Source organism: Hydra viridissima, unplaced genomic scaffold (assembly GCF_058129835.1).
Source record: "Hydra viridissima isolate aposymbiotic clone 2 unplaced genomic scaffold, HvirCarnegie_v1 scaffold_16, whole genome shotgun sequence".
Taxonomy (NCBI): domain Eukaryota; kingdom Metazoa; phylum Cnidaria; class Hydrozoa; order Anthoathecata; family Hydridae; genus Hydra; species Hydra viridissima.
Genome location: NW_028324315.1, coordinates 652,501 through 679,577, shown reverse-complemented (window position 1 = coordinate 679,577; position 27,077 = coordinate 652,501). Strand labels below are relative to the sequence as shown.

Below are 27,077 nucleotides of genomic sequence, written 5' to 3'. Positions count from 1 at the left end.
AAAAAAAAATTCTGGTTGAATCTCTTTATTGCTACTAAAATTTATTGTTATTATACTACTTGTTGTTTTGTCCATCCTCAGGCAAACCATGTTATCTTCGTGATACAGTAATAATTATGGCAAGTGGGTTTCTAAAAACAAAACTGTTCGACAGGTTTAAAGTTGTCTTTTCTTTCTCTCAAACTAGAAATACATGATTTTTTTTATCTAAATTAAAAAATATGGTTGAATTCAGATTTTGGTACAAACCTTTGGTAAAGGTGAGAATATATTGGGAAAAAAAAAAGAAAGGCTCCGAATTATTTACTCCTGCTTTTTAGTATCATCTTAAGGTTTTTCTATATCCTAAATGGTGTGCTACAATCTAATCAGTGATTTACACCAGCCATTGACTCTTTGTAATCTAAAACAATTTTGGTTTTTTTTTTTAATTCTATGGTGGTTGGTCATTTTAACGAGTATTGGCAAGTTATCGTTTCATATTGTTAGCACAACCCTATTTTACCTTTCCGTTTTTTTTGTTTCAAGATAATCAGAGTTTTTTATTAATTTTGTTTTCTGTCGTTCCTCAATGTTCCTGTCATTTAGCTGTTTTGCTTTAAAAGCAATTCAGTTAAGATAACTTATAATAGTTTTCGGCAAACACATGATAGCCTTCATTCAGAAATGGTTTTAAGTATTATAGAAGTGACTTGTCCAAATTTATGTTGATCATAAAACTGATAATGGTCACCATGCACTTCTACAGTTGCAACTAATCCAAGATAGGTGCAAATCTGAAAAAGATTAATTCTACAAATGATTCGTAATAATGTAAAGTTTGTAAAAACAATCATTTACTAACAATTTTTCTTCACCAATTTTGAAAAAACCTTAAATGGACTAAAAACATTTTATAATCGTGACAGAGGAAAAATTTTCAAAAAGGATGCCTTTGCTCCTATATTTTTTATAAGAACACAAATATAGTGATCCCATGCTAAAATTAGTCCATTAAACGTGCTCATTTCATCAAATTTATCTTTCTATGACCTCCATGTAGATTTTGCTATAATAGCTATTGATGACCCTCTCTGCATATGAAGATAACTGCTCTTCTATTTATTTATCCACTAGTGCATACACCTCCTCTTACCAACTGTGTATAGAAGCCTTCCCTTTTTCCGGAGGAGGATTTACAGTAACTTCCCTTCCACAATAAAAAAAATATTAATATAACTTTCTCCCAACAAACTAACTACTTAATTCCTTCAAAGCTATCATTCAATCATGTTTGAGATATACAGAGTATCAGTAAGTCTTTTTTTGATTTGTACAATCAATGGCTATGGAAGTAAAATTTTAAAAATATGTTGAACTGGAATAAAATACTATCAAAACATGATGGTATGTTATTCCAGTTCCACATATCAGAATTGCTCAACTACATCTCCCAATGATTTCGAAAAATAAAGTAGTTTCAAAAAACAAATAACATCTAATAAATTTTTTTTGCTTTGTAAAGCTGTTGACCCTTATGTATATGAAAAATTAAATTTCTAAATTTTATTCTGAGTAAAATAAGAATTACATTTTCTTATCATTTTTCAATAACTTTTTACTTAGATGAGAAAAATCAAAACATGATTTCTTTTCTAATATGAAGTAAAATTTCACCTCTTGCCGTAAAAAACGGTCATAACAAAGATGGTTAATTATTGAAAATAATATATGCTTTTTCCGATTGAGAAGTCTTGTAGAAACAATTTTCCAAAACTATATGATTTTTATTTACTTAGTAAAAAGAATTATACTTCACAAAGAATTATAGTTTCACAAAAGATTTCTATTTATAAGCAATATAATTAAAAATTATCGAGTCTTTTTAAACTTAGAACAGTAACAAAATGTTAAAAAAACATGTTTTAGTTAAGGAAAAATGACTCGGTTTATTATTGCTAAAAGTAAAAAAGATTCAATTCCTTTTGAGGATGCTGCCTTGTTTATCCAAGTTTTAAAGAGCCGAAAAGTAGTACAACAGCTACATTTCAGTATAATAAAGATATAATGAAATATTAATTGTAATTGCATCATTCCATCATAGAATATTACAATTAACGTAGTGAAGATAGAACATGGCAAAAAAAGCGTTTGAAAGAGATAGTTATTGACACTTAACTATCAACCACAAATAAAGTTTGGTTTTCTAATTATTCTTCTAGTCTATAGAAACATTTTAAAATTTGAATAAACATAGAAAACAAAACTTGTTGGTTTAAGAGGTTTTAAAGTAAAATTAAGGATTTTCCAATATTGAAAAAACCTATAATTAAATATCTATTCTATTTTGAGAAACTTTTCCTTTATTTAAAGCTTTAATAACCTCTACAGAAGGTTTTATCAAAACATGTGCCGATAACACTACTTTTAATGCGGCATATTCTGATTCGAGAACTAAATCAAGCATGGGTCAAAACATAATTAAGCAATAATAAAAACTAAAAACAACTACAAGATGATAAAGTCCTATTACAATAACATAAACACTAAAACATTTATCAAACTTACATAAAACTTATATCAAATAAAACTTTTATGTGCGTTTATCAAACAACATTCGAATGAAAATAATGTCGTGATCTCGCTTCGGTTTGCTTCTAAATGGAAATAGAGGTTCGACACACTCTTCGAGGTAAACATGCTTAGTGATTGTTCTGCGTAAATAATTTCACAAGTTGGTTAACCTTTAACTAAAGCTATTTTGCATTTGACCCCAAATGAAATATTTACAATGTTTGGTTTTCATAATTTATGACTTTATGTTGAAAAAATAACTACTTCATTAATAATAATCAATTTCTAAGAATCACCTGCTCGAATACAACTTCGCATCGTTTATTTAGATAATAAATTCACTCAGCACTCTCATACAATGAGTTTCGCATTTGAATTGAAATTTAATGCTTTCATGACAGCCAATCGAGTTAGCTATATTCATATAATTCCGAGAATTATCTAGAACGAAATTTTAATGGTCTTTTTTACAAGAGTTTCAAATAAAAAGAAGCGAAGGCTGAGGAAGAAGAGAAGAGCAAAAAGAAAGTCAAGTGAGTAAACGTTTGTTTGAACTTCAAACTTGCGAAAATCCGTTTCTGATTAACCAATGAACACACTGAAATATGTTTGTTTAAAAAGTTCAATTAAAAACAAAGACGGTAAATTTAAAAACTATATGATTACATAACTGTAATAGTTGAAGATATGCCTAACCATTAGTTTATTTCAATATAATCACCAAAAAAGTACTCTTCAAACTTATCAACACCTTCATTAGTTCCTCTAATGGATTGTCATTTCTGGTATCGTTCGTTGAACAGTTTATAGGCTCTTCGAATACCATAAAACGTTTCACGTTGTCAGGATAATCCAGAGCTCCTTCTTTTTTTATCTAATAGTAATCCAGATTGCATTGATGAGTGGCTCTGATTCATTTAAAACTGCGTTCTTGTTTCTCCAATTTTCACAAACAAACAAAACCGCTTAGGAAATATTCACTGCGTTAAATTTGATTTTTTTTTTTAAAAAAAAAATGCAGCAGCATTATTATAAAAGTTTTTGAGATTTCTATAATAAATGCAGCTAATAGTATTAAATGAAAACTATGCAAATGTCGTACCTTACAAATATTTGTATTCGAAGTTCTACTTTTTTTTCCAGTTTCTGATGAAATAATTTTGGAAATCATTTTCTTACTATGACAATGAAGAAGCAAAGCATTACCAACAGTTTGACGCTACTAATACATTTGAACTGTCAATCCTCATGTCTTTTTGTTCTAGTTAAAAACAAGTTAATCAAATCAAATGGAGTGTGAAACCAAAACAGTTGATGAAACTTCCGGGACGAAGAACGAATTCCTAAAATCCCTCACCAACATTTACAAGACCGATTTTTTAAGCGACATAACGCTGCGTATTATCGAGGACACAACAGACGAAACGGATAGGCTTAATGAAGAGGAATCTAACGGTAACTATTTCTAATTTTGTTACTTTCTTTCTCAATAACGTTAAACATTCAAATAATACTTTATCACACTATAATTGCTAAATTAAAAGCTTAGATGAGCTATAAAGAAGTAGCAGATTGGCTGTGTCCACTTCTAGGACACAGCCAATCGCCATGCGATCAGGATTTTTGAGGCATCAAAAAGCAGAGACTAAAAAGAAAGGCTCCTTTACACTTCCGTGAGGGTTTTCGTTAATAAGAAAACGAATCTATCAAGCTATTTTGATGTTTTCTGTGTTGATCATCCAAAAGGCAATATGATTAAAGATGGGACCTCTGTTGTTATAGTCCTTGACATTAAAAAAACATTTGATCCTGTTAAAACGCATCTTTAACATCAGTGAATATAGAGAAGCTATATTTGAAAGGGGCAACCAACCCATCGGCAGAAACTCGGTAACATCTGTTTGTTTAGGTCGAGTGGTAACATTTAAGCAGAGGAAGAGCCAGTTTACCGTTTTATTCACTTCAACTTCCTGTTTGTAAAGACTTCAAAAGCTAAGAACAGAGGGAAACTTTTTAATTATACTAGTTCTTCAGCTGAAGCCACATTCTATGATAACATCCAAGAGAGTGACACAGCCTCTGAGAATAGTAGTGATATTGAAGTTGTTAAATGTTTTTTTTTTTTTTATATTCGTGTTAAGAGTTTTTTAAAAACACAGCACATTAATTTTACTTAGGTAGCACAGTCGAGAGCTGCAATAAGCAAGTTTGTCTTCCAGTTCACAAGTTGGTGTTGTGTTTAAACAGTAAATTCTTTGCAAAACTTCTTCATGAAACTTCTATGAAGGAGAAATATGAAAAAGAAATTGTTTTGAGTGTTAACCCTGGTGATAGCGAATATGTGGAGTTGCTCATTCATTGCTTTTACGACTTTGATTTATTAAAAGGTATTGGTCTTTTTAAACTACTTAAGGTTTTAGTAATTGGTGATCGATATATGTGTGATGCGCTTCTTAAACAAGGATCAGCAATGGTTGCATATGAAAGCGTTGCAACAATCGACGAATGCAATTCAGTATTAGATTGTTTAGCTTTCTATGAATGTTCTCTCGGACATGTTCTATCAAAAGACTTTTTCGTAAGTTGTTGCAGCAAGTTCCTCACCAACACATTTACCCCGCTAGAATGCGTTGTATGTGGTGAATTACCAAACAAGCTTCACTTCTCAAGCTTGTTAATGCTATTGAAGTCTAATGACGGGTTTGCTTTTCATGAAAACAGTGTGATGACATTAGTATTGAACTGGTTAGAAGCCGATGAAAGCAGACAAACAGAACAAAACATCGAAGCTCTGCTTGCTGAATGTCGGTATGAACACATGGATGTACCGTTTCTGACAACTGTCTTGTCTCATACTAATCCTATCTTATGCAAGTGGCCCGGATTCTTAAACTGGTATGTTAAAGCAGTTGCATATCCTGCTTCTGCAAACGGTTTCATTAAATCGCATGACAGATTGGACCGATCTTTAAAGTTCGAAATTAATAAAGAAAAATTTTCTCTTTTTTATAATTCTATTCGGGCAAATATTCGCTATTTTAAATATAATAAGGAAATAGTGTTTCATAGGTACAATTTACAAATGAATTTTAACAAAGCTACGGAGAAATGGACATCTGATAAGTGGATATTGTATAACGGTCTTATCTTGCAACCAGCTATCTTCTTATGCGGTGATGAAAATATAGTCATGCTGGAATTATATCTTGGTAAAGATAATCAGAAAAGAGAATTAAGTGACTTCAAACTTATTATTTCCATTTGGATTGGTTTTTCAGCCAAAGACCATTTTGACCACATTAGGCGACTTGAAATAGAATTCTTGAATTCTAACAGAGCTGAAATTTCTATTGATTATATATCACAAGTAATCTCTGATGAATGTTGTTATACATGCCTTATTTTTTTTTAATTTTCAGGAGCAATTGTAAATGTTGTAAATTTCTCTTTAAGACAATATTTTATACATGATTTTAAAATGGCTTTTATTTTTAACATTTATTGAACTAATTAAGTTAATTTTTTTTTTGTGCGTGTTAGAAAAAGTTATTCAAGCTAGTATTATATTTAAGATAAATTTTGTGCACGTATTCATTTGCAAACTTGCTCAATATTTGAATAAAACGTTTTTTTACGTGTAAATTAATACTTTTTGATTCTTTTCAATCAAATATTGTGTATTATTATTTTCTTGTTCAAAGTCTCTTGTATAAATGCTAAAATCTTTATGCTTTGCTTGCGTTATGTTTAATGTAAAACATAAATCAAATTTTCTTGAAGTTATTTTTCTTTATGTATTTAACCATAATGCATGTTATACATTTAAGACAGCTTTTACGATGAATGTAATCAAACAAGAATGTTTGGAGATATGAAAAATAATGCTCGCACAATTCGGTTGTAATGTTTTTTCATTTGGGTACATACTCACGCAAAAATTTAAACCTAAAAATCACTGCTACAAGGTCAGCTTGAGTGCAAGCAAACTCAACTAACAGCTTTCTGTATGAGTATGCGTTCAAAGGAGCGGTAAAGCTCTTCGTCTCGGAATCGTTTTCTCGAATTGAACCGGGACAAGCATAACGAGATGAGAAATGTCCCGGAAAAAAATAACAAGACAGGAAAAAATTTGTCCCGGAATAAAGTTATAAATCAGGACAATAATTTTGTTTCGGAACTTAAAAATTGTGTTCCCGATATTATGAAACGTTACGAGACAGATCAATTATATTAAATAGATTTCTAACTCGCGCTTCCGCAGTGAAGAAATTTTTTTGCCGAACAACTTTATTTTGCCAGCCAGAAATGTCGCACAGTGACTCAAAATAACAAAAAAATGGCAATAAACACTTTCACAACTTTTTTGTAAAGTGCCCTTTTTTTAAATAATATTAAATTACAATGATTATTTATTTAAAAAGTAAAATTAGTTTTTTCATAAAATTTTTATTTAATATTAATGGTTGAAAGAAGTTAAAAATTTTAATATTGTTTTCAAAGAAATCTAAAAATAGAAATTTTTATTTAGTAAAAATAGAGACTTTTAATCTAAATTAAAGTCTATATTTACTTTTAAGATAATCTTTTAATTTTTTTTTTTTGAATAATGATTTATTATTCGAGAAGTACTACAAATTTGAAATAGAATTACTTAACAACTTCAGTATTTCCTGGAATATACAAGTAATATTATTTACTTAAAAATTATAGGAAACTTAATGTGATAATTGTCAAAGAAATAATAATATAAAATATTAAAAAGTGTATAGTAAAAAGTTATTTAAAGTACTAAAAAATGTTTCTGATATATGTTAATGATTTTATTAACTTGGTGATTCTTAAAAACAATAACAATAAAAAGATTAGATCTTATCCCGAATGTACGTGAATTAGGAGTGGATAAATTACGTTTATGGATGGATATACTTAACGAAATCATATAAAACTGAAGAAATTACCAAAGAAAACATAAAGGCTACAATAGATTCATTTTTTTCAAAAGTGAAGAAAAAATTAAAGCAATGTGGTAGAAATTATGATTCTTTTATAGAAAAAGAATATCAATGGCTTCAAGAAAATCTTGAAGACCAATTAAAGTAGCCATTTTGGTTCTGGAAAACCCCATAAATAATGGGTAGTCCTTGAAGAGCAAAGCAAAAGAGAAAAAATAAAAGAACTATGTGTTGAACGTAATGCTCTATTTTTAGTCTCTGCAAGAGCTACACTTTTTAAAAAAAGTAGAATGTTTTATTGATCAAAAAAGTTAAAGACACTTTGGATAAAACCTTTCATTTAAATATGAGTGTAAAGCAAACTCTTGCATTAGAAGTGAATACTGACCTCAGCAATAAACAATATTAAATGATCAGAAACTTAGCCCTTGGACACATATTTATCCCCTTCTTGCACGATATTTTAGTTGAATAAGTTAAATACTATCCTAAATTTTTTTTTTTCTTTCTGATTTCAGCTGCTACCATTAATATTGCTAAAGCTGTGTTTATATAAATGGTATAACAATATCAATAGTAGCAGCTGAAATAAATGATGGTAATTGTGCCAGAAATTCATTATTTAAATTTTACATTAAGAATTAACCAGTGTGTCTCGTTATGTCTCGTTATGTCCTGTTAAAAAGATATAAATTCCGTGAAATTGTAAAGCTCCTATTTTTGCCTGGGACATCTTATCTCGTCTCGGTATCGTCCCGGATTTCGACTGAAAGTTGAAAATTGTCTCAATTTTTATCGCTAATTGGGACAAAGCTTTTAGGATTGTCTCGTCTCGAATAAAGAAATAACGAGACGCAGATGCTTAAAGAGCGGTTTTATTGGCTTGTAAAATATCACCACGCACCAAGTTTAGATCTCAAAAAAATTGACATTAGTCACGGGGATTTCCTTTGAGTTATTCTCCTTACTACTTGAAGCATTTCTAACTAAAGTAAGCCTCATTAAAATAATCATTTTCTTTTTTCTTTTTTTTTTTATCTGAAATGGCAATTAACGTTATTAAAAAAAGAAACTAAATAGTTTTGACATACAACCATCTGCGTTGGTTTGTATAAAGGCAAATAAAATAAATTGATATGAAAAAGTTCATTAGGAGAGTTTAATTTGTTATTGTACAGCAACCCGCTTCTCTAAATGGTCAACAGTAAAAGTTACTTTTATAACCTGTAAGGATACATGTTTTAGCAGGATATCCAACAGTTTCAACGAACGGTTTCCGCCTGTTGATAATAAAATGTTGCCCAATTTAAATTGCAATCAACATTCATTTTACATTTTAACAAACCTAAAGTTGTTTAGCCTGAATTATTTCTAAAGAGCAGCATCCATTTTCTACCGTTGAAACTCAAGTTAACACTCAATTTTAAATCCAAATACAAGTTAACGGGTGTTCTGTTATATAACATGATAAGCTAGTAATATAAGTATTCAAAAAAAGTTATTCAAAATTTTTCGTAAGAATAAACTAGAAGAAATTATCTTAATTTTTGATTTTTGTAAGTTAATTTTCCAATATCTTTTTCTGAAAACTCCTTCGACTCATTCAAACTACACTTTTAAATGCATCGTTCAATTTCTTAAAGAACTCTATTATCCAATTAATTTATATATGAAAAAAGAAATGTGTTTAGACGATTACCGTTGCATGAATTAACCCCGTTGATCTGTATTATTATCAATTAACTGCAAACCGGTTTTTCTGGACAACATTAGCATTTATAAAAACGTTAAGTAAGTTTTTATTGCTTATACGTATTTGCACCTTGGCATAGTTTTTATTTTCACCAATGTAATTGTCAATACATTTTGTTTTCATGTTTGAGAACTACAATAATCCCACAGTGGGCATTAAAAAACTCACATCATCCAGTGACCCTATTCACTAATGGTTTCATGGAATACAACTAAGCTGCAGAATCGAGCAATCTTTTGAAACTCTAACTCTTAAACTGAATTGAATGATACAAATTCTTTGCAGCTCGGCCCTAATCACGCCTGCCCTGAGAGCCTCAAAACATAAAAGTCATGCTCAAAAAATAAAACCAATTGGGTTTGGTAGCCCATACATCCATGTTTCAAAAAATAAAAAAATTGAAATCATCTGCCTACGTCCAAGGAAAAAAATGACTTTGATTTTTTGGATTTTTTTGTTCCTTGCTTTATCACCCGGAGAGCCTCAAACCACAAAAGACACACTCAAAAATACGAAATAAATAATAAAACTTATATTACTATTATTGATATGCATAGTCTATACATAGAGGCTTTAAAAATAAAAAATTAAGCCATCAGTCAATGTGTAGGAAATCATTGTTACTTTGAACTTGTCAGTCATTTTAACCTTTCTTTTAATGGAAAAGATTTCTTGGATCACCATTTTTTCTTTGAATCATTTCTAAACTTAAAAAACTGTCGCAAAAAAACCATTAAAGTAGTGTCTATAATTTAACTTTGACAAAGGCTGTTTCAAAATTCTAAACATTATAGATTTTATTTGCTGTGGTTTTTTTTACAAATTACAATTACATACAGGTTAAACAAATAAATATTTAATAAGGTTTAGTCTCATAAATAATTTTTTGAATCAGTTAAATAAATCCATAGGTATTTTCTCAGTTGATTTATTTTTGTCACAAACACTTATTCTAAAGTAGCAAGGTTTCAATGTTCATTAAAGATGCAACAGATATATTTCACCTAAATGTGCTTGCTATTGTATTCAACCACACATCTTTCAAGCCAATTTCCATATTGTGGATGTAATTTTGAATGTTTGTATCTTTGCCACTGAACAGAAAAATCGTAATGAAGAGCTTCTAAAGATTGTTCCCTGAAAGGACCAAGGGATTTTTTCTTCATTCTGATAAAATCATCAATGTGAAAAAAAATCGATGTGCACTGTTGGGGTCACACTTAAAAATCCAAGACTTAAAAAAGATGTCTGAAATTTTTTCAGTTTTTTTTTCATATTCTTTGTCAAGGAAGTTTCCAAAGCAGGCTATAACAACAGCACTGAATTTTTTGAATGCATCAATGATGGCCAAAACTGATCAATCTAGGTTCTCAAAGAGCTGATCTATCACTTCAATATTTTTTAGGAGTATTTGGCAATCATTGCCAGCAAATTATCCGCCATGATACGGTTGGATTGATTTTTGGCCACTCATCTGCTTCTGGCAATGCTTCTTTAGCGCTTAGAACAAGTGATTTACTATCCCAATAAGCAGATGAAGTTCCACTGGGGAATTAGTTCGAAAATGAATTTGTTTGGATCAGCTTTTAGAAGCTTTAGAAGTTTATGGACAATATTGTTGAAAAACTTTGCCCTCCTAATGTCACCACCTTTTGAAAGAAAGTCTGTGTAACAATTTTGAAGATCAGACAGCGTCCTGAGCGCAACTTTTTCAGCTAAGTTCTTTGCTTCTCTATCACAGTATAGGCATGGATGTGAGCCAGAGTGACATTGCAAACCACATAAAATGTTAGCAACTTTCAAGTCGCAAGAAACCACAAAGTCTACATTTTCAGGTTGAACAAGCTCAATAAAGTTTTTGATGTTGCTGTAATTCTCATGTAGATCCTCTGCAACTGCAATTAGAAATTGCTTTTTAACTCCACTGTCTTTTAGAGCTCGAGAGGTGACAATTTTTTTTGAAGGTGGACTGCTTGAATCATCTTCATGATTCGTTCTTTGAAGACTTACTGTAAGCTTTAGGAAGCCTCGACCTCCATCAACCCCAACTTTTATGAGATGACCTGCTTGAAGTAGTCTCTTAAGTGAAACTTCTGCTAGAAAGTCAGAGAGATTTTTGCAGTGAACAACTGCGTACTCTTTGTGTGGGATTTTTTTGCCTGATGATGCAATTGTAGTTTTTGTAAAAAAGTTTGCAAGTTGCAACCCTGCTTCATGAACATTTGCTCGATAGTTTGGCTCAAAAAGAGACGATTTGGAAACGAAATTTAGTATTGTAGCAAGTTTTTTGGCTCTAATATTAGACATGCCTGTAGCTTGCTGAATTTGTATCAGGTCTTGTGCACTTAACTTATACTTTTCTGCAGTTGTTGATTTTGAACATGATGCTCCTAAAGACAAATTTTAAAAAACCTTGTTATTAAATGTAATCTTAGAACAGACAAAATGGGAACAAAATTTAAGACACTGAGGGTAACAGGTAATGGACAACCTCCCTCAGTCACTGATAGCGTGATTGTCCCACCTAGTGATGATTCTTGACCTTTGATAGTTGCAGAGGCTATCTGTTCAAAAACCTTTTTTGTTTTCTGTTGAGATTTCTCTAAGGTTTAAATTCAAAGAAGTAGAGTTACATTTATGAGGTAAGCCTTTCCTTAGTGGTGACAAATAATCTGAACATCTTTTCAGGGGATTTGTGGGATTTGAAGGTGTAGAATTATCCAAAGGATGTTTTTTAGTCAGTTTCAGCTTACCAATTCGGCAAATCAGGTAGTTACAGTTTAGAACCTCTTGTCACAGTCTTGACATTGATAGTTTGAAAATTGTAAAGAGTAGGCAGCTTGACAGATACTCCTCTTTTAACCCTTCTAAGTTGATTTCTACACGTTCCACACATTTCAGTTGGAACTCTAGATTCCAAAAAGTCAATGTCTGCTGAAAAAATGTTTTTGAATCTCTCAAAGGCTACACCAGAAATTGGTGAATTGCACTTTTTCATATATACAACACACACTGTTTTTTTACATTCTTCGTGAGATTTGGCTCTATTGGGCATTTTGAAAGAGTCCAAGCAAAGTTAAAATTACAAAAAGTACTTGTTTGTGTTTTTATTTGATAAAGCACTTATTTTATTGTCAGCAACTAATAAAAAGATTTATGTTTTAACAGCTTCCTTATTTCACTATTCAATGGCAAAAATATGTAACACTGTAACATTAAGTACTAAGCAATAAAATGGACAAAGTTATTCAAAAAATATGGGCTTAAAAAAACATTTAAAACACTTCACTTTTAAAAGAAAACGAATTAGCAGGTAAAGATACCCCTAGGGTTATGTAGTTTAAAATGGATTAGCAATAAAAGCAATCTAGTTTCATTTTGTTTATTTTACATGGTTATTTTTTATCAAATTTTCTTTTTTTCTAGTGATTATCTATCAAATTTTATAGTTATTCATAAATAAGTAACTTTTTTTTTTTTCCTTATGCCTTTAGGAAAGGAGCCAATAACATGAGAAAATTCTAAGTCATTTTTTTTCCTTAGACGTAGGCAGATGATTTCAATTTTTTTATTTTTTGAAACATGGATAAATGGGCTACCAAACCCAATTGGTTTTATTTTTTGAGCATGACTTTTATGTTTTGAGGCTCTCCGGACAGTTGTGTAATATGACTTTTGCGATATTTAAATCTGCAAATAACACCTTCAAAAAAAATATTATGTCAAGCTGTTATATATAAAAAAGTTAAATAACGTTTTTAAAATAAAAAAAAACAAAAAAAAGTTTCAAATTTGAAATGAAAATTTTAAAATAACAAAAAAAACTATTTGTTTAAAGGCCGTTTCATACATTCCAATCTCTTGTGGAAAAAGTTTTTACCCGACTCAAGCATATAACATTAATCTTTATAATCTATAGAAAATAAAAAGTTTAGTTAAAAAAATATTTTGTTTCTGTTACAATCTAATATTTAAAGACCAAAGTTTGTATGTGTATATGTATGTGGGTGTGTTCTTTACACAAATTCACAATTTTTATCGAATTCTCAATAAATTTTGCACAAACTCCATTTAATTTAACCTAAGGGTACCTTATTTAATAGGGTCACCCTAATTTGCTACACAGGGTATCCCAAGGAGGCAGAATTTCACCATGTGTCTTTACCAAAAGTTATTCACCACGGTATGAAAAATTTCACGGTATTATGCTCATACCTTAGGATGCTCTGATTTTCCTCTGCTTCTACCCTGATTTACTTCACGGAGTACCCCAAGGTCATCCTTCTGTTCTTTCTAGAACAGAAAGGAAACTTGTTTTAGCAGGGATATCTAACAGTTGCAAGTAACTGGAGTCCATCGGTTGATATAGAAAAAACTCCACTAATTTTAAAAGGAATCAACAATTATTTTACTTTTTAACGTACCTGAAGCGATTTGATAGACCTGAATACTTCTTAATTCCCTACAGAAGCAGCAATGGGCACTTACTTAAAAGACAGCAGCCATTTATATCACTGAAACTAAAGTAACATTAGCCTAAAAACAAACTAAAAGGTAACTTGTTTTATTTAACATTATCTTTTGAAAAACTTTAAGATGTTTTTATACTCGCATTAATGTGCTGGTATTTTTAGACAATCGATTGAGGCTTCTCTTCGGTGGACCTGTATTATGATCAACAAGCTGCAAGCACCTTCAGATTAGGGAATTCGATACCGGTATACCGGGATACCGAAAACCGGGATTTCGGTCGATTTTGTCTAGTTTCGAATACCGGTATTAAAAGGCTTAAATACCGGTATTTCGGTATTTGAATGGTTGTTTTTTTATTTATTATTTTTAGCAATATTTTTTACTTCATGTACTTTTTTAAATTGATTTATAACAAAAGTTTTAATTAAAGTATTACAACATTTAAGTAGATATTAAAATGCAACTATTTTTGAGATATATCGCATTGTCGTATTTCAGATTATAAATATACGAAAATTCGTAAACATTTGTTGCTTATTTTTAAAATATTTTTTATTCTATCATGTGTTTAAACTCTTTGTTTGAGTAAAAACCTAATATATAAAAGTAAAGTTGTCAAATTCTGATTCATTGACAACTCTTTGATGAAACTCTTCTCATTATTACTTATGTCATTTTTAAAATCATTTAAATTCCCAGGAGGTTTGTAATTACGGTTTGCTGTTTTTATTCTTTTTTGAAACAATCGTAAGTGCGTATACTTTAAAGCAACGTGTTAAACATTTTTTAGTTCTTGAGTTCTTGATTTTACATTTTTAGTTATACAGAGAGGATCTAAAAGTAAATTACGAGTTCACATTTTTTCAAATTACAAAATCTTTATATATCTATTGCTTTGATAGTTTTTTTAAAATAATTGCCAAGAAAAACTTTGGTAAGTTTAAAAAATTAACATTTTTAAGTTTAAATATATTTAAATTCATTTCATTTAGATATTAAATGTTTATATCAGTCACATTATGAGACTGATATAAACATTGTGAGGATAAAATATGACACATATTTACAAACTAAGATAATATTCTAATTTAGCCGATGGAGAGTGAAATTAAAAAGTTTATTGAGCATTTAAAAGGCGGAGATAAATACTCTGTTTGGTTTTTCTTTCTAAAAGATGAAAAAGGGCAAGTGTAAGAAGTGCGCAAAAATTATAAAAACAGCAGGCGGCTCAAGAAGCGGCCTTCATACACATTTAAAAACAAAGCATGATCTAATATTACGAAAACGAGATGCTATTGAACCTCTTGGTGAATCTAGTTCAATATTTGATACGCCTCCTCTAAAAATTACTAATCATTTTTAAAAAAACTACAGAAGACTCGCTGGCAGCAATCTTATCTAGAATGACAGCACTTGATGGGCTTCCATTCAGAATTTTCATAGCATCCGATGATCTTCGAAAATCATTAAAAGCATTAAATTTTATTGATAAACTTCCGAAATCCGCCACGATTATACAAAAAATTGTCACTAGTTACAGCGAAACTATTCAATAGTAATGAAAGAAATATCAGAATATAAATTAAATGGAAAAGGTTTTAGTATTACTTTTGATAAGTGGACTTCCTTAAGGAACCGGTGATACATAAACGTGAATCTTCACTCGGAGTCAAAGTTTTGGAATTTAGGACTTCTCCAAGTCAATGGAGGTTTACCTGCAGAAAAATCTGTCTTACTTTTAAGTGAAAAATTGAATTAGTATGGTTTGTCATTAGAATAGAATATTGTTTGTTTAACAAATGATGGTGCAGCAGTTATGCAAAAAGTAGGCAAATTAATACCGGCTGCTCAGCGGTTGTGTTTGGCTCATGCAATTCAACTTGCAGTTGTAGATGTTCTATATAAAAAAGAAACAACTGAAGAAAGAACCTTTTGCTCAAATGAATCAATAAACTTTGACTCATATTCAGATGTCGAAGAGTACGAAAACTACGGTGCCTTTGAAAATATTTCAAATACATACGAGGAAAGATTAGTGATGGATTACGATATACAAGAACAAGATACAGAAATAACACATAGTAAAATTGGTCCCCTTATACGAAAAGTAAGGAAAATTGTGCAAATATTCAAACATTCACCATAAAAAAATGAGGTACTACAGAATTATGTAAAGCTCGAATTTCGTAAAGAATACTTCATAATTGCAGATTCCAAAACTAGATTGAATAGCCTATTAACAATGCTCGAACGTTTTTACAAATTAAAGTCATGCATTCAAAAATCAGATACAGATTTAAAGCTAAATATAAACTTTACAGAAACTGATTTTGAAACAGTTTCAGCTACTATCTCAGCACTTTTGCCGGTAAAATTAGCCGTTGAGTCACTTTGTTGCAAGGATGCTAACTTAATTTCTGAGGATGCAGCATTGACATTTATGTTTGACAGGCTATGTGAAATTTAGTCATCATTGAGCATATAATTTATGAGTGCTTTAAAACAACGTATTATTGCAAGAAGAACGCAGTTGTCCGATTTAATTTCTTATCTGCATAATATTCTAGAAGGTGGTATTAGAAACTCAAATTTATAAAGTTTTAACTTTCCACGTGCATCAAAAGCGAGTAATCTCAATTCACTTTTGGGCATTGTAAATCAGAAGGGACTTTGGAATCAAAGCACTGCTGTTGAAGAACGAGCCCGGGATATGAGTCTCTTCGAAGATGAAGGTGTGCGAAGAAAATATCTCCAACAGGTTTATGATCTTCTTATAACGATACAACCAACTAGCGTTGAATCCGAAAGAGCACTTTCTGCTGCCGGTATTATTTTAAACAAGTTGCGGTGCAGAATGGACGACAAAACTCTGGATGCTCTTTGTTTTTTAAGAGGTTACTTTCATGGAATAAAAGATAAAGGTTCTACCAAATAGATCAAAAAAATTGTATTCTTTTCAAGTTTTTGTGATTCTTAAACTTATTTACTTTGCTTTAAAAATTTAAACTATTTAATACTGGTTTTGATACCGGTATTCCTGTATTATATTTTTATAATACCGTAATAACGGTATTGATTTTTTGACCGGTATTGGATACTCTACTTCAGAGTATTTCAAACTGGTCTTTCGGGTGATCATCAACATCAGTAACAATAAATACTTTGAATCTGCAATTTTATAACACCAATATGTATCTGTAGCCCACTTAATTTGTGGCACTCAGACACTCTCCTACCTTGCATAAAGTTTGCAACTGCAGCCTTAATGTGAACGCTGCTATAAATGTATAAAAAACAGAATGCCTTTAGCCTTTGTAACTCCAGTCTTAATATGTGAAGATTGCTATAATTTAAATCTCAAATGTGTAAAAAACAAAATGCAGCAGTAGTAATTTCTACTATTGTAAAGGTTAAAAAAACCTCTGAGAAGATATTTACAGAACTGATGTTTTCATTAAGTTCTATAAAAGTTAACGAGCCGAACTAAAAGTTAAAATATTAACTTTAAAATAACCAAAAAAAAAATTCTACAAAGAATATTGCTTTGTAATAAATAAATGTAATATAGATTGGACATGTATTCACGGTTAGGCACGTATTTTGAAATTCATTTAAGCCTTGCATCATATATGAATTTATTTTATTATACATCATAAATTTACATATATGTAAATTTAAAGTATTCATAAAATTGCTCTCAAAGTGTATTCGAGAGTGAGTCGACGAAAACTCTTAATTTAAGGTTAAAAAATATTGAATAACAAACAGTAATATACTAAACACCTACCACCGTAAATGTTGGCTTTTTAAATTTATCCAGAAGCATTACGTGTCACCATATTAAACTCTCTATTGGGAATATAAGCAAGACTAAGCATTTCTTTTTAAAAAACCTTTTCAAAAAAGTCACTTCAGTTAAAACAAAAAGGTAAAATCAAAACAAAAGACTTGAAAATAAGTATATACATAATTTAGTAAGAGGATGGGTGGAGGTGCAGCTAAATTTGGCCAAAAAGACTATGGCAAGAAAATTTTTAAAAAATTACGAACTAAAATTATGCATTCACAGGTGTTATGTTTTACAAAAATCTTCATCTTCAATAAGATGAACTAAAAAGTCACCTATAAGGTGAAATAACAAATACTTCAGCCCAAATTATAATTAGAATAAAATTCCTCTAAAACTTTAACTTCAGAAAAAAATAAACTAATATTCAATATAAACTTTAAAAATCTGCTGTAATCAACAAGTTTAAATCTCCACGTTAGCGTTGTTCCGATATTGGATGTAAAATGAAAACGCTTTTAAATATATCTTTAACGTGCTTTGTTGAAAGTGTGACATCGTCTTCATTTTTAACGCAATTTAAAATTATATTTCCGAAGCAGGCATTCCCAATTTCCCATGTACGAACTTCAATCATAGTTTCCCGATTTTTGAAGTATTATATACAACAATAGATATGTTACCGTGCTTTCCTTGAGTAATTGCATAAATACAAAGGTTTTGTCACTCTCACTGAGATATTAGTGAAGTTAGGATTTTTGTCATTATATATATTGAAACCAGCTGATTGTATTTGATGAAACCCGATCTTATTTTCCAAGGCATGATGATCTAAACTACCTCATGTGGGAGTACCTTCTTGCATCCCTTGGGATGCCTCTTTTGCATTTGTACATATTTCATGATACTCATGACTCTTTCAGTTTATTGATAGCTAAACTTGGGTGAGCAAGACCACAAGGAATAACTTTCATTTCATTATCACACTTAGTTTGGTTGATTTCATTTAACATTCTGCATAATACATGTATCTGGGGATGATGGAAGACTGACATACTTTCTAGCTTTAAAGTTACAGCTACCCTCGTTGCTAATAATGAAAAATATCTATAAGCATCTCTTCTCAGAGTGTCTGTCATAGAATACAGTTCCCCATTTCGCAATTTCAATTAGAATTTTAAGAGTGGCATAGTTTTTCAAATACTTAAGAGTTATCAAATGGCTAAATCGTAATTCGTACTTTCAAAAAACCAGATGAACTTTCCTATAAAAAATAACACAAATCAGCGTTTTTGATCACCATTGTACAGCATACGTTTCAAATCAACAAACATAATAACACCCTTTTTCTTGGCTGCTTCCTTCATAACCTTTATCCAAGTATTCTTAAAATTAGAAAGGTATCCCATTTCTTATTCAGCTGTTCGTAGTTTCTCTTACACAATGCTAAGTTTCTGTCTTCGATGGAGTACAGCTATCGGATTGCTTTCTTCAGTATAATAATCCATTTTTTTACTAATCTCGATAAACGCACACCTTTCATGCATAATTAATGCAAACCATAACCGTCTGAATATAGTGCGCGGAAGACCTTTTTCGTAGATCACACTAATTTTTTACTTTTTAAGATTACAATACGTCAAATCTTCACTAGTTTGACGAAAATCAAGATTCTTGGTCTTCTTGGGACCTGAATTCTTTAATTAATTAACTACAATCAAGTGTAAAGATCTCATTCAATAGGCATTGTAATAGGCAGGTGTGCTCGGACGTTTAGATATGAATGTTGATATCTATATGTAAACAACATCAGATTATCAAGCTCATTTTTATAGCCCATCTTTGCGTTACATACGTATATACTCTGATATCGGTTAAACAAAAGTTATATTTAAAAATGAAATTGAAGTTCTGGTATGGTCATCATGTAAGAACAAGAGTGGCCAGTCGTAAGTTCTTTTGTATAATTTTTCAAACGATTGTTTGAAGGTAGTCTTTGTCATCCACCCGCATTCTGGAAACCAATTGAATACTTTTGGCAAAGTCTTTTGACCGTTCCAAGTAGGTTGTAAGTATTTCTTGGAAAATGTGGTTAACAGATTATCACCAAACGCCCCCTCTTGATGTCTTATCGACTTGTTACGCAAGTAGTTTCGCAAACTGTTTCACCTTAAGCTAAAAACATCTTGCGTTACACCTTGCAAACATGAAATATTTACAACTTACTTTTATTTTTCGAACATTTTAATTCGAAAAATTGATGAATTCATTAACAAAAATAGATTTCTAAGAAATATCTCCTCTCATACAACTTCTTATGATTTATTTAGATAATAAAATCATTTCATACTTACATTGATTGAGTTTCGCAATGAATTAACTTTTAACTTTTCCATATCAGCCAATAGATTTTGCTTAATTTATTTATATAAATATAGATGATTCCGAGAATTACCTTCTACGAAATACTATTCGACTTTTTTAAAGACTTTCAAATAAAAAGAAGCAAAGGAAGAGGAAAGAGAAGAAAAAGTAAATCAAGTAAGTAAAAGTTTATTTTATTTTCAAACTTGTTAAAATCTGTTTTTTAATTATTTAATGATTACACATGCTAACGATAAAAAAGACTTCTCTAAATGTTTTGCGTGATTCCTACAGGGATGGGGGGGGGGGGGGGAAGGGTGTCGAAAAAAACCCACACTCAATTTTTAATAAAAAAATGCAATAAAAAATGTCTTAAATTCATATAGTAAAAGTAATGTGAGGCAATTTTGATAGACATGCATATGATATTATTGTATATTACATATAATAAAAAGGAATTATAAATAGGATTTGTGAAGTATTTTTTAAATTTTAGCTGCATTAGTAGTTCAATGATCAGCCTTTGTTTCTTATGACTTCTGCGGATCTAGAAGCCATACTATCAACAATACTTTTTTTCTCCCTGATCCAGTTGACCTTTCAGTTTTACTAGTGTGTTTGCATTTCCTTACCAATCTACTAATAGTTGAATTTTGCCGCTTGAAACGCTTTCCAATGCTTCTATGAGCCACTCCTTGGTCAGCAGCTTCAATAACTCGTCCAATTTCTATACCTGTAAGTTGCTTTTTAAAATATTAAATGTGTCCATATTCCGTATTTTTTAAGATTTTATTATATAAATATTAGTGTATATATAAATATATCTCTTCTGTCCTGAATTTTTCACATCCAAATCCAATTTTTTTTGGTTTGCTTGATTAAACATTTTATTGTTACAATCAAGAAAAAGTGTTAGTGTGGCTTTTTTTTTTTTGCACCCCACGGTATGTTTTTGAGTGCTCTCATCCCAAAAGTTATCAAAAAATCTCCACCAGATTTTTATTTTTAAACAGAATTTAATTTTTTTTATACAATTTTTTCGTGTTGCTCTACAGATTAGACAATCAATGACCATCCAGTAGATGACTATCCCGTAGATGACACACTTTTTATTTTATTCTTAGTACAAAGTCAACGCCAACAAGTTTCAACTTGCTATTCAAAAGTTCAACTTTCACTGGTATTAATTTAATCATTTCTTAATAAAACAAGATAAAAAAATATGCTTTAACCATTTACCTTAAAAATATATAAATACTTTAAGGTAAATGATTATACCACTTAAAATGCTTCTGATTGCTCCACTGATTCGAAGGTAATGTTTAAGAAAATATGTCTGAATCATCCTGACATCCTTTTGGTGGCACTTGATAATATTAAGAAAGTCCAGCTGTACCCCTCATCCCCCAACTATTTAGAGGAAACTGACCTGCACAGTCCAGGTTCTTTAAATCCAAATACTCATTGATCTTTGCATCGATTATTTTAACAATTCGTTTGACTGAGTTTTTTAAAAGCACTTGTATATTTACTCTTACAATTAATGCTGTTTTTTCAATGAATTCGTAACGAGCCTCTTTGTTCTTTAAAATGTGCCTGACTTTACGAGAGTTTCGTCTATAATATTCGAAACCCATAGCTAATAGGAAAGTCTTCTCGATGGTGACTACATTTGCATCGACTACTTCCTTACCAATTTTACGACATTTCCCGTTGTAGCAAAGGTCCCAAAATGGTTTTGAAGGTTGCACGTGTATCGTTTATTATGACGAGCATGAAAAAATGCTATGATTTTATTCGATGAATTCTTCAATACCAAAGTCTTCATTAACCCAACTTCAAAACAATCATTTGAATCTATCTGATTTGCGACTATAATCCGACCATTTTGACTTGTGTTTGCACTCACTTTTATAATATTTGTTTTGCAGGCACATTTTTTCTTTTCCAATTTTCATAAACGAATTTGAAATTATTATTGAAATATTCAGTGTTAAATTTGCGTCAAAAAAGAGAAACCATTGCATAATTATAAAAGCTGCAGAGATTTTGAAAGCAAAAATAAATAATGTTGTTTAACAGAAAGTATTTATATGTCATACCTAACTAATATTAATACTAGAAGTTCTTCTATTCTTCTTTTTTCTGATGAAATTGCTCTGGAAATCAGTTTCTAAATACGATAATGAAGTAGCACGGCAGTCACTGCAAGGGGATGCCACTCAAACATTTTAAATATTTTTAAACGTTTTTGGTTTCAGCTAAAACCAAGTATTATTTAAATAATTATTTATTCAATAATAAAAAATGAACGCAGTTTATACATCACGTGATGTTTAAACCTCGCACGAACTACTTCTTTTATAGGACCAAAATAATGAACGAGTCCAAGAATCTTCAAAAACATAAGTGTGGTACCATAACAGCTCTTAAGCCTTCCATAATGAAGAATGGGTTTCTTGAGTCCCTCAGCAACATTTACAAAAACAATTTTTTAAGCGAAATAACACTGCGTATTATCGAGGACACACCAAACGAAATCAATAAACTTAATGAAGGTGAATCTAACGGTAAATATTTCTAGCTTTGTTACTTTTTCTTTCAACAAAATAAAATATTTAAATATTAATTTAATATGTTTGTGAATGTTTTTTGCTTAAAACTTAGTTCCCACGGTCTTATTGATGGTCGAATTGAAGACCTTAGATACGCTATGTGTGCTGTAAAAATAATGAAGCGTTATTATGTACTTAAGCTCCCTTCCTATGCGAACGAAAAAATATAAAGATACTACGTTTTGAGAACAAAAAGAAATTAAGTCCAGAGTTTTGGTGATTAAAATTTCTTACCCCGCTAATCTTATCAATTTGCTCAATTTAGTCACCTAGTTTTATTTTTTTAACATAAAACACTGGCGGATGGAGAAAACGTTCAAATTAATGGAAATTAACCCAAGGCACAAAAAGGAAGGCTAACACCTTGACAATGAAAAAGAAATGAATGCAAATTCACTTAAGTTAGAGATTAATTTCATTCATAAATTAGTTTTGAACAGTATTTAGATAAAAAAACGTCCTATAGTTGTTTATAACGTGAAACATTAACAGCATAAATTTTATTCTAACACGAGCTAAATGCACATAAAGTAGGCATCAAAAGTATTGAAACACAAAATAAACAAATATAACAAAAATAACAAAACACAAAATAAACAAATATAACAAAAATAACAAAAAACAAAATAAACAAAAATACTTCAGTTGAGTCTTTTTTATATCTGGCATCGTAGTGTCTTTCTTCGTATTTAAAACAATTGTAGCTTGCAGTTTACTGGCAATAATAAAACAATTATAAAAAGTGACTTAACGTTTCTTATAAAAATAATTTCAGCAAAGTTATAAGCATATTTTCGCAATCGCAATCGCAATCATTTTGCAAGCTATTCACCAAAAGTTGCTTAAAAATAATGCCTGTGTGCACAACTGAAGTTCTAATTGGGACATCCTGAAAATATCTTGAAAATCAAATGGGCAATTTTTTACTTTCTTGTGCTAACCAGATAACCAGCAATAATAACCAGATAATAATCTAAATCAAAGTTCGTTTTGTAATACTTTTCAATTACAAATTAAACATATTGGTTTATATTCTTTTTCAATGCATGCAAATTTTTCTGTAAAATCTTGATGAAATATTCTTTTCTTGTCATCAATTTTTCTTTTCTTAATGCTGTTGCGAAGTGACTTATTGTTAGCATTTGCTTTATTCATTTTGAAACAAGTTTTGTTGTTAGGTGAAGCTAATACGAATAGACCTGCAATGAAATTCCAAGAGCAGCATGCGGCTTGCAAGCCTCGTTTTAGCCATTCCTGACTTACAGAATGACTTAATCTTAATTTGCATAATTTATTACATTTTTAATAAATAGACCTTTTTGTAATTAAGAGACAACTATGAATCACCTAATGTAATGTTTTTCTTGGCAGGGTAAAATTGTATAGAAAAGATTTTTGAGAACGCTAATCTTATTTTTTTAAATTGTTTGTTTAAATTAGTTTATTTAGAAATGAATCTTTGAAAGTACCATTTAACATGCCACTTAAAATTAGGAAGATTTTTTGAATTTATCTGTCAAAAAGAATTTACTGCATTGCAATTAAATACAGAAATAGCAGAAGAACAGGAGAAAAGCTTAATCATTCATATACGAACAATCTAAAAGCTTTAAATCTAATTGACCCAAACTCTGCATCTATGAAAAACAGAAAAGACTCAGTTGCAAAGTGGCCAAGTATAGCATGGGAAATGTTTTTTCGTATATCCTTAAAAAAAAAGTACTTTGATTTGGAAATCTGCAAGTGCAAGGATCAAAAAGCATTTTCATTTTTTTATTGTGGTTTTTTAGGCCCCTTTTTTATAGTGGTTTTTTAGGCCCTTTTATTGTACAGCAGGTTTAATAAAGATGTTTTGTTTGCATATTACGAAATGTGTGGTTCGCAAAAAATTAACAAAAGAAGAAAAGTTTATATTGTCTTTAGTAAAAATGATTAATTTCAGGAGTACATTGAACATTAATGGTGTCTGTTATTATCATTTTTATTTTTACTAATGTTATTATTATTAGTACTTTTATAATTAATATTATTATCATTGTTATTGTTATTATTAATACTGTTGTTATTATGATTATTATTGTTGTTGTTATTGTTGTTGTTGTTGTTGGTATTGTATCATTATTACCATTGCCAAGGAATGTAATAAAACAAGTAGGGGTTAGCAAAGAAGAAGAAAATGGTGGGAAAATAAAGCCGAAGATGCCATTTACCACCACTACAGTTTTTGTTTTAGCTAGATTTGCTGTATGTTTTAGTATGTTTATTCGCACAGATATTTGATATAAATAGTTCTATATTTAAACACAAAAACTTGATGGGCAAAGCTGTTTTGATTTTCGGAATGAGAGCACCAATAACATTAGAATCAGCCGAAACTGTTTCAAAAAGACTTTTTTGCTTGTTTAAGCAAAAGCTATCGAAAAAAATTTAAACTTTATAGTCGGAAAAAATTACGGTGGTAAACAGTTTTACGACCAGAAAAATATTTTAGTAAAACCGCTAGGGTTGTTGCGCCCGTAGCACATTTTTCCTCTGCGGAACGTATTTAGTATCACAAACAATTGTTATCATCGTCACACTCAAGGTTCTATAAAGGAAGCATATCATACAGCAGCTGGTGAAAGCATGCTAAAAGCTTCCATTCTAGTTCTGAATGTCCAAATCAAAAACGTGTTACCATTGATGGAACTTGGCAAACCCGAGGATATTCCTCCCTTAATGGAGTAGTAACAACAATCATTGATAAAAAATGTATTGATGTTGAAGTACTTTCAAAATTTTGCCATGGCTGTGTCTCTTGGGAAAATAAAAAGTCAACTCCAGAATATGCAGAATGGTTTGCAAATCATCAATGCACTATTAACCATGTTGGTTCTTAAAGACGTAATTAAAACCATGTTCCTCCTTTAAAGATGTAATTGAAAGCGACCCTTACAAAGATTTGAACATTAAATTTACAAAATTGGAATGTATTGGCCATGTACAGAAGAGAATGGGTATTAGACTTCGTAAGGTTGTTAAGACTTACAAAGGAACAAACACCACTCCATGGAAGAGGAAAGTTAACTAAATCTGTGATCAATTCTATGCACAACTTCTATGGCCTAGCCATTAGAAACAATCTTGAAAATTTGTATGCTATGAAAAAAGATGTTTGGGCCGTTTTGTTTCATTGCACAGATTTTGACAACAAGGAATGGCGACACCATATGTGCCCAAGAGATTCAGAGACTTGGTGTAAGTATCATTTAGACAGAGTTCATGGTGTAAATACTTATGTAGAGCAAGTGAATCTTTCTGCTGCAGTCTTTAACATTTTGAAACCAACTTTTACTGATTTATCTTCAGATGATTTACTAAAAAAATGTCTCCATGGTAAGACCCAAAACGCCAACGAGGCACTCAACCAGATTATTTGGAGACGCTGCCCAAAAAATGTTTTTGTGGGTAGAGTGCTCTTAGAGTCTGCAGTTAATTCATCTGTTATTAAATTTAATGAAGGGCCTAATGGAATCCTCTCTGTACTAAATAAGTTTCATCTAACAGGATATGTTACGCCTATGAAACTTAATGAAAAGAAGAAAGAAACTATAAAGCGGTCTCTTCAAAAGTCCACTGACCGTGTCAAAAAGAGAAGAAAACAACTAAGAACAATTAAAAAGGGTTACTAAGACAAAGATGATGAAGAAAAAAACTCTAAAAATATTCATGGAGGGTTTTGATATGTTTTTTGTGAACTTTTTATTATGGTTTTATTCTTTTGTTTTATATATTTGTCGTTTTCTCAGAATAAAGTTTTGCTTCGAATAAAAATCTTTTTTTTTGATTTTTCCCAAAATTAAAAAGGATCCGGATGAGAGAAGGATATATAAAATAAAATAAGGAAAGTACTTTTTTATGAGACTAATGTTGGCCACTTGTCCACCAATTTTTCTATGTTTGTTTCAAATCTTGTAACTTTTTATATACTGTGAATAATATAAAATGCTTCTCTCATCCGGATTAATATAACTCAATAAGTATATACACCAATTTTCAGCTTGACATGATAAGTATTTTGATTGCTAGCTTGTCACAAAAAATGCTAGTTTTTTCATTCATTTTTTAAATAATTGGCTAACCGAGACATTTTTTTTTTTAAAGTTGATTTTTGTAAATAGTTTATAGAACCACATTTTTGGTGAAAAAATTAAATCAAAAACTTTTTGCTTTCAAAAGTTAGCCTTTTCTGTGGAGGACCACCTTAAAAAGATAATGCAGCAGTAGCAACTTATTTTATGGTGAAGATTTAGTCGGACACTCAAGTAAAAATTTACGGAATGTCAAACTAAAAGTTAAAATATCTTTTTAAAAATAACCGAAAACAAAAAATATATTTAAATTTGATGTCATATTCAAATATCTTTTTAAACGCCATTCAATACTTTTCGATCCCCTGTGGCATAGAAATTTGAGTTTGAAAAAAGACATTATTTGGATTGTTATGGACTTATTATTGAAGTAAGGGTTGATACGGATGTTGATACCTAAAATCAGATTTTTAATAGATTTCAAACACTTTTTCAAAGCCTATCTTTGCG

General features: G+C 30.4%; 2 protein-coding genes across 2 annotated transcripts in view; one reads left to right on the top strand and one right to left on the bottom strand.

Moving 5' to 3' along the window:
* Window positions 1–27,077, bottom strand: part of LOC149877183 (uncharacterized) — a 288,845-nt gene that overhangs the window by 82,899 nt on the left and 178,869 nt on the right. The gene's annotated exons all lie outside the window — the stretch shown is intronic.
* Window positions 2,924–6,446, top strand: LOC149877201 (uncharacterized). The gene is made up of 3 exons (XM_090074166.1): window positions 2,924–3,086; window positions 3,819–4,008; window positions 4,731–6,446. The coding sequence occupies exons 2-3, from the start codon at window positions 3,843–3,845 to the stop codon at window positions 5,963–5,965; spliced, it is 1,401 nt and encodes a 466-aa protein (XP_089930292.1). The 5' UTR covers window positions 2,924–3,086; window positions 3,819–3,842; the 3' UTR covers window positions 5,966–6,446.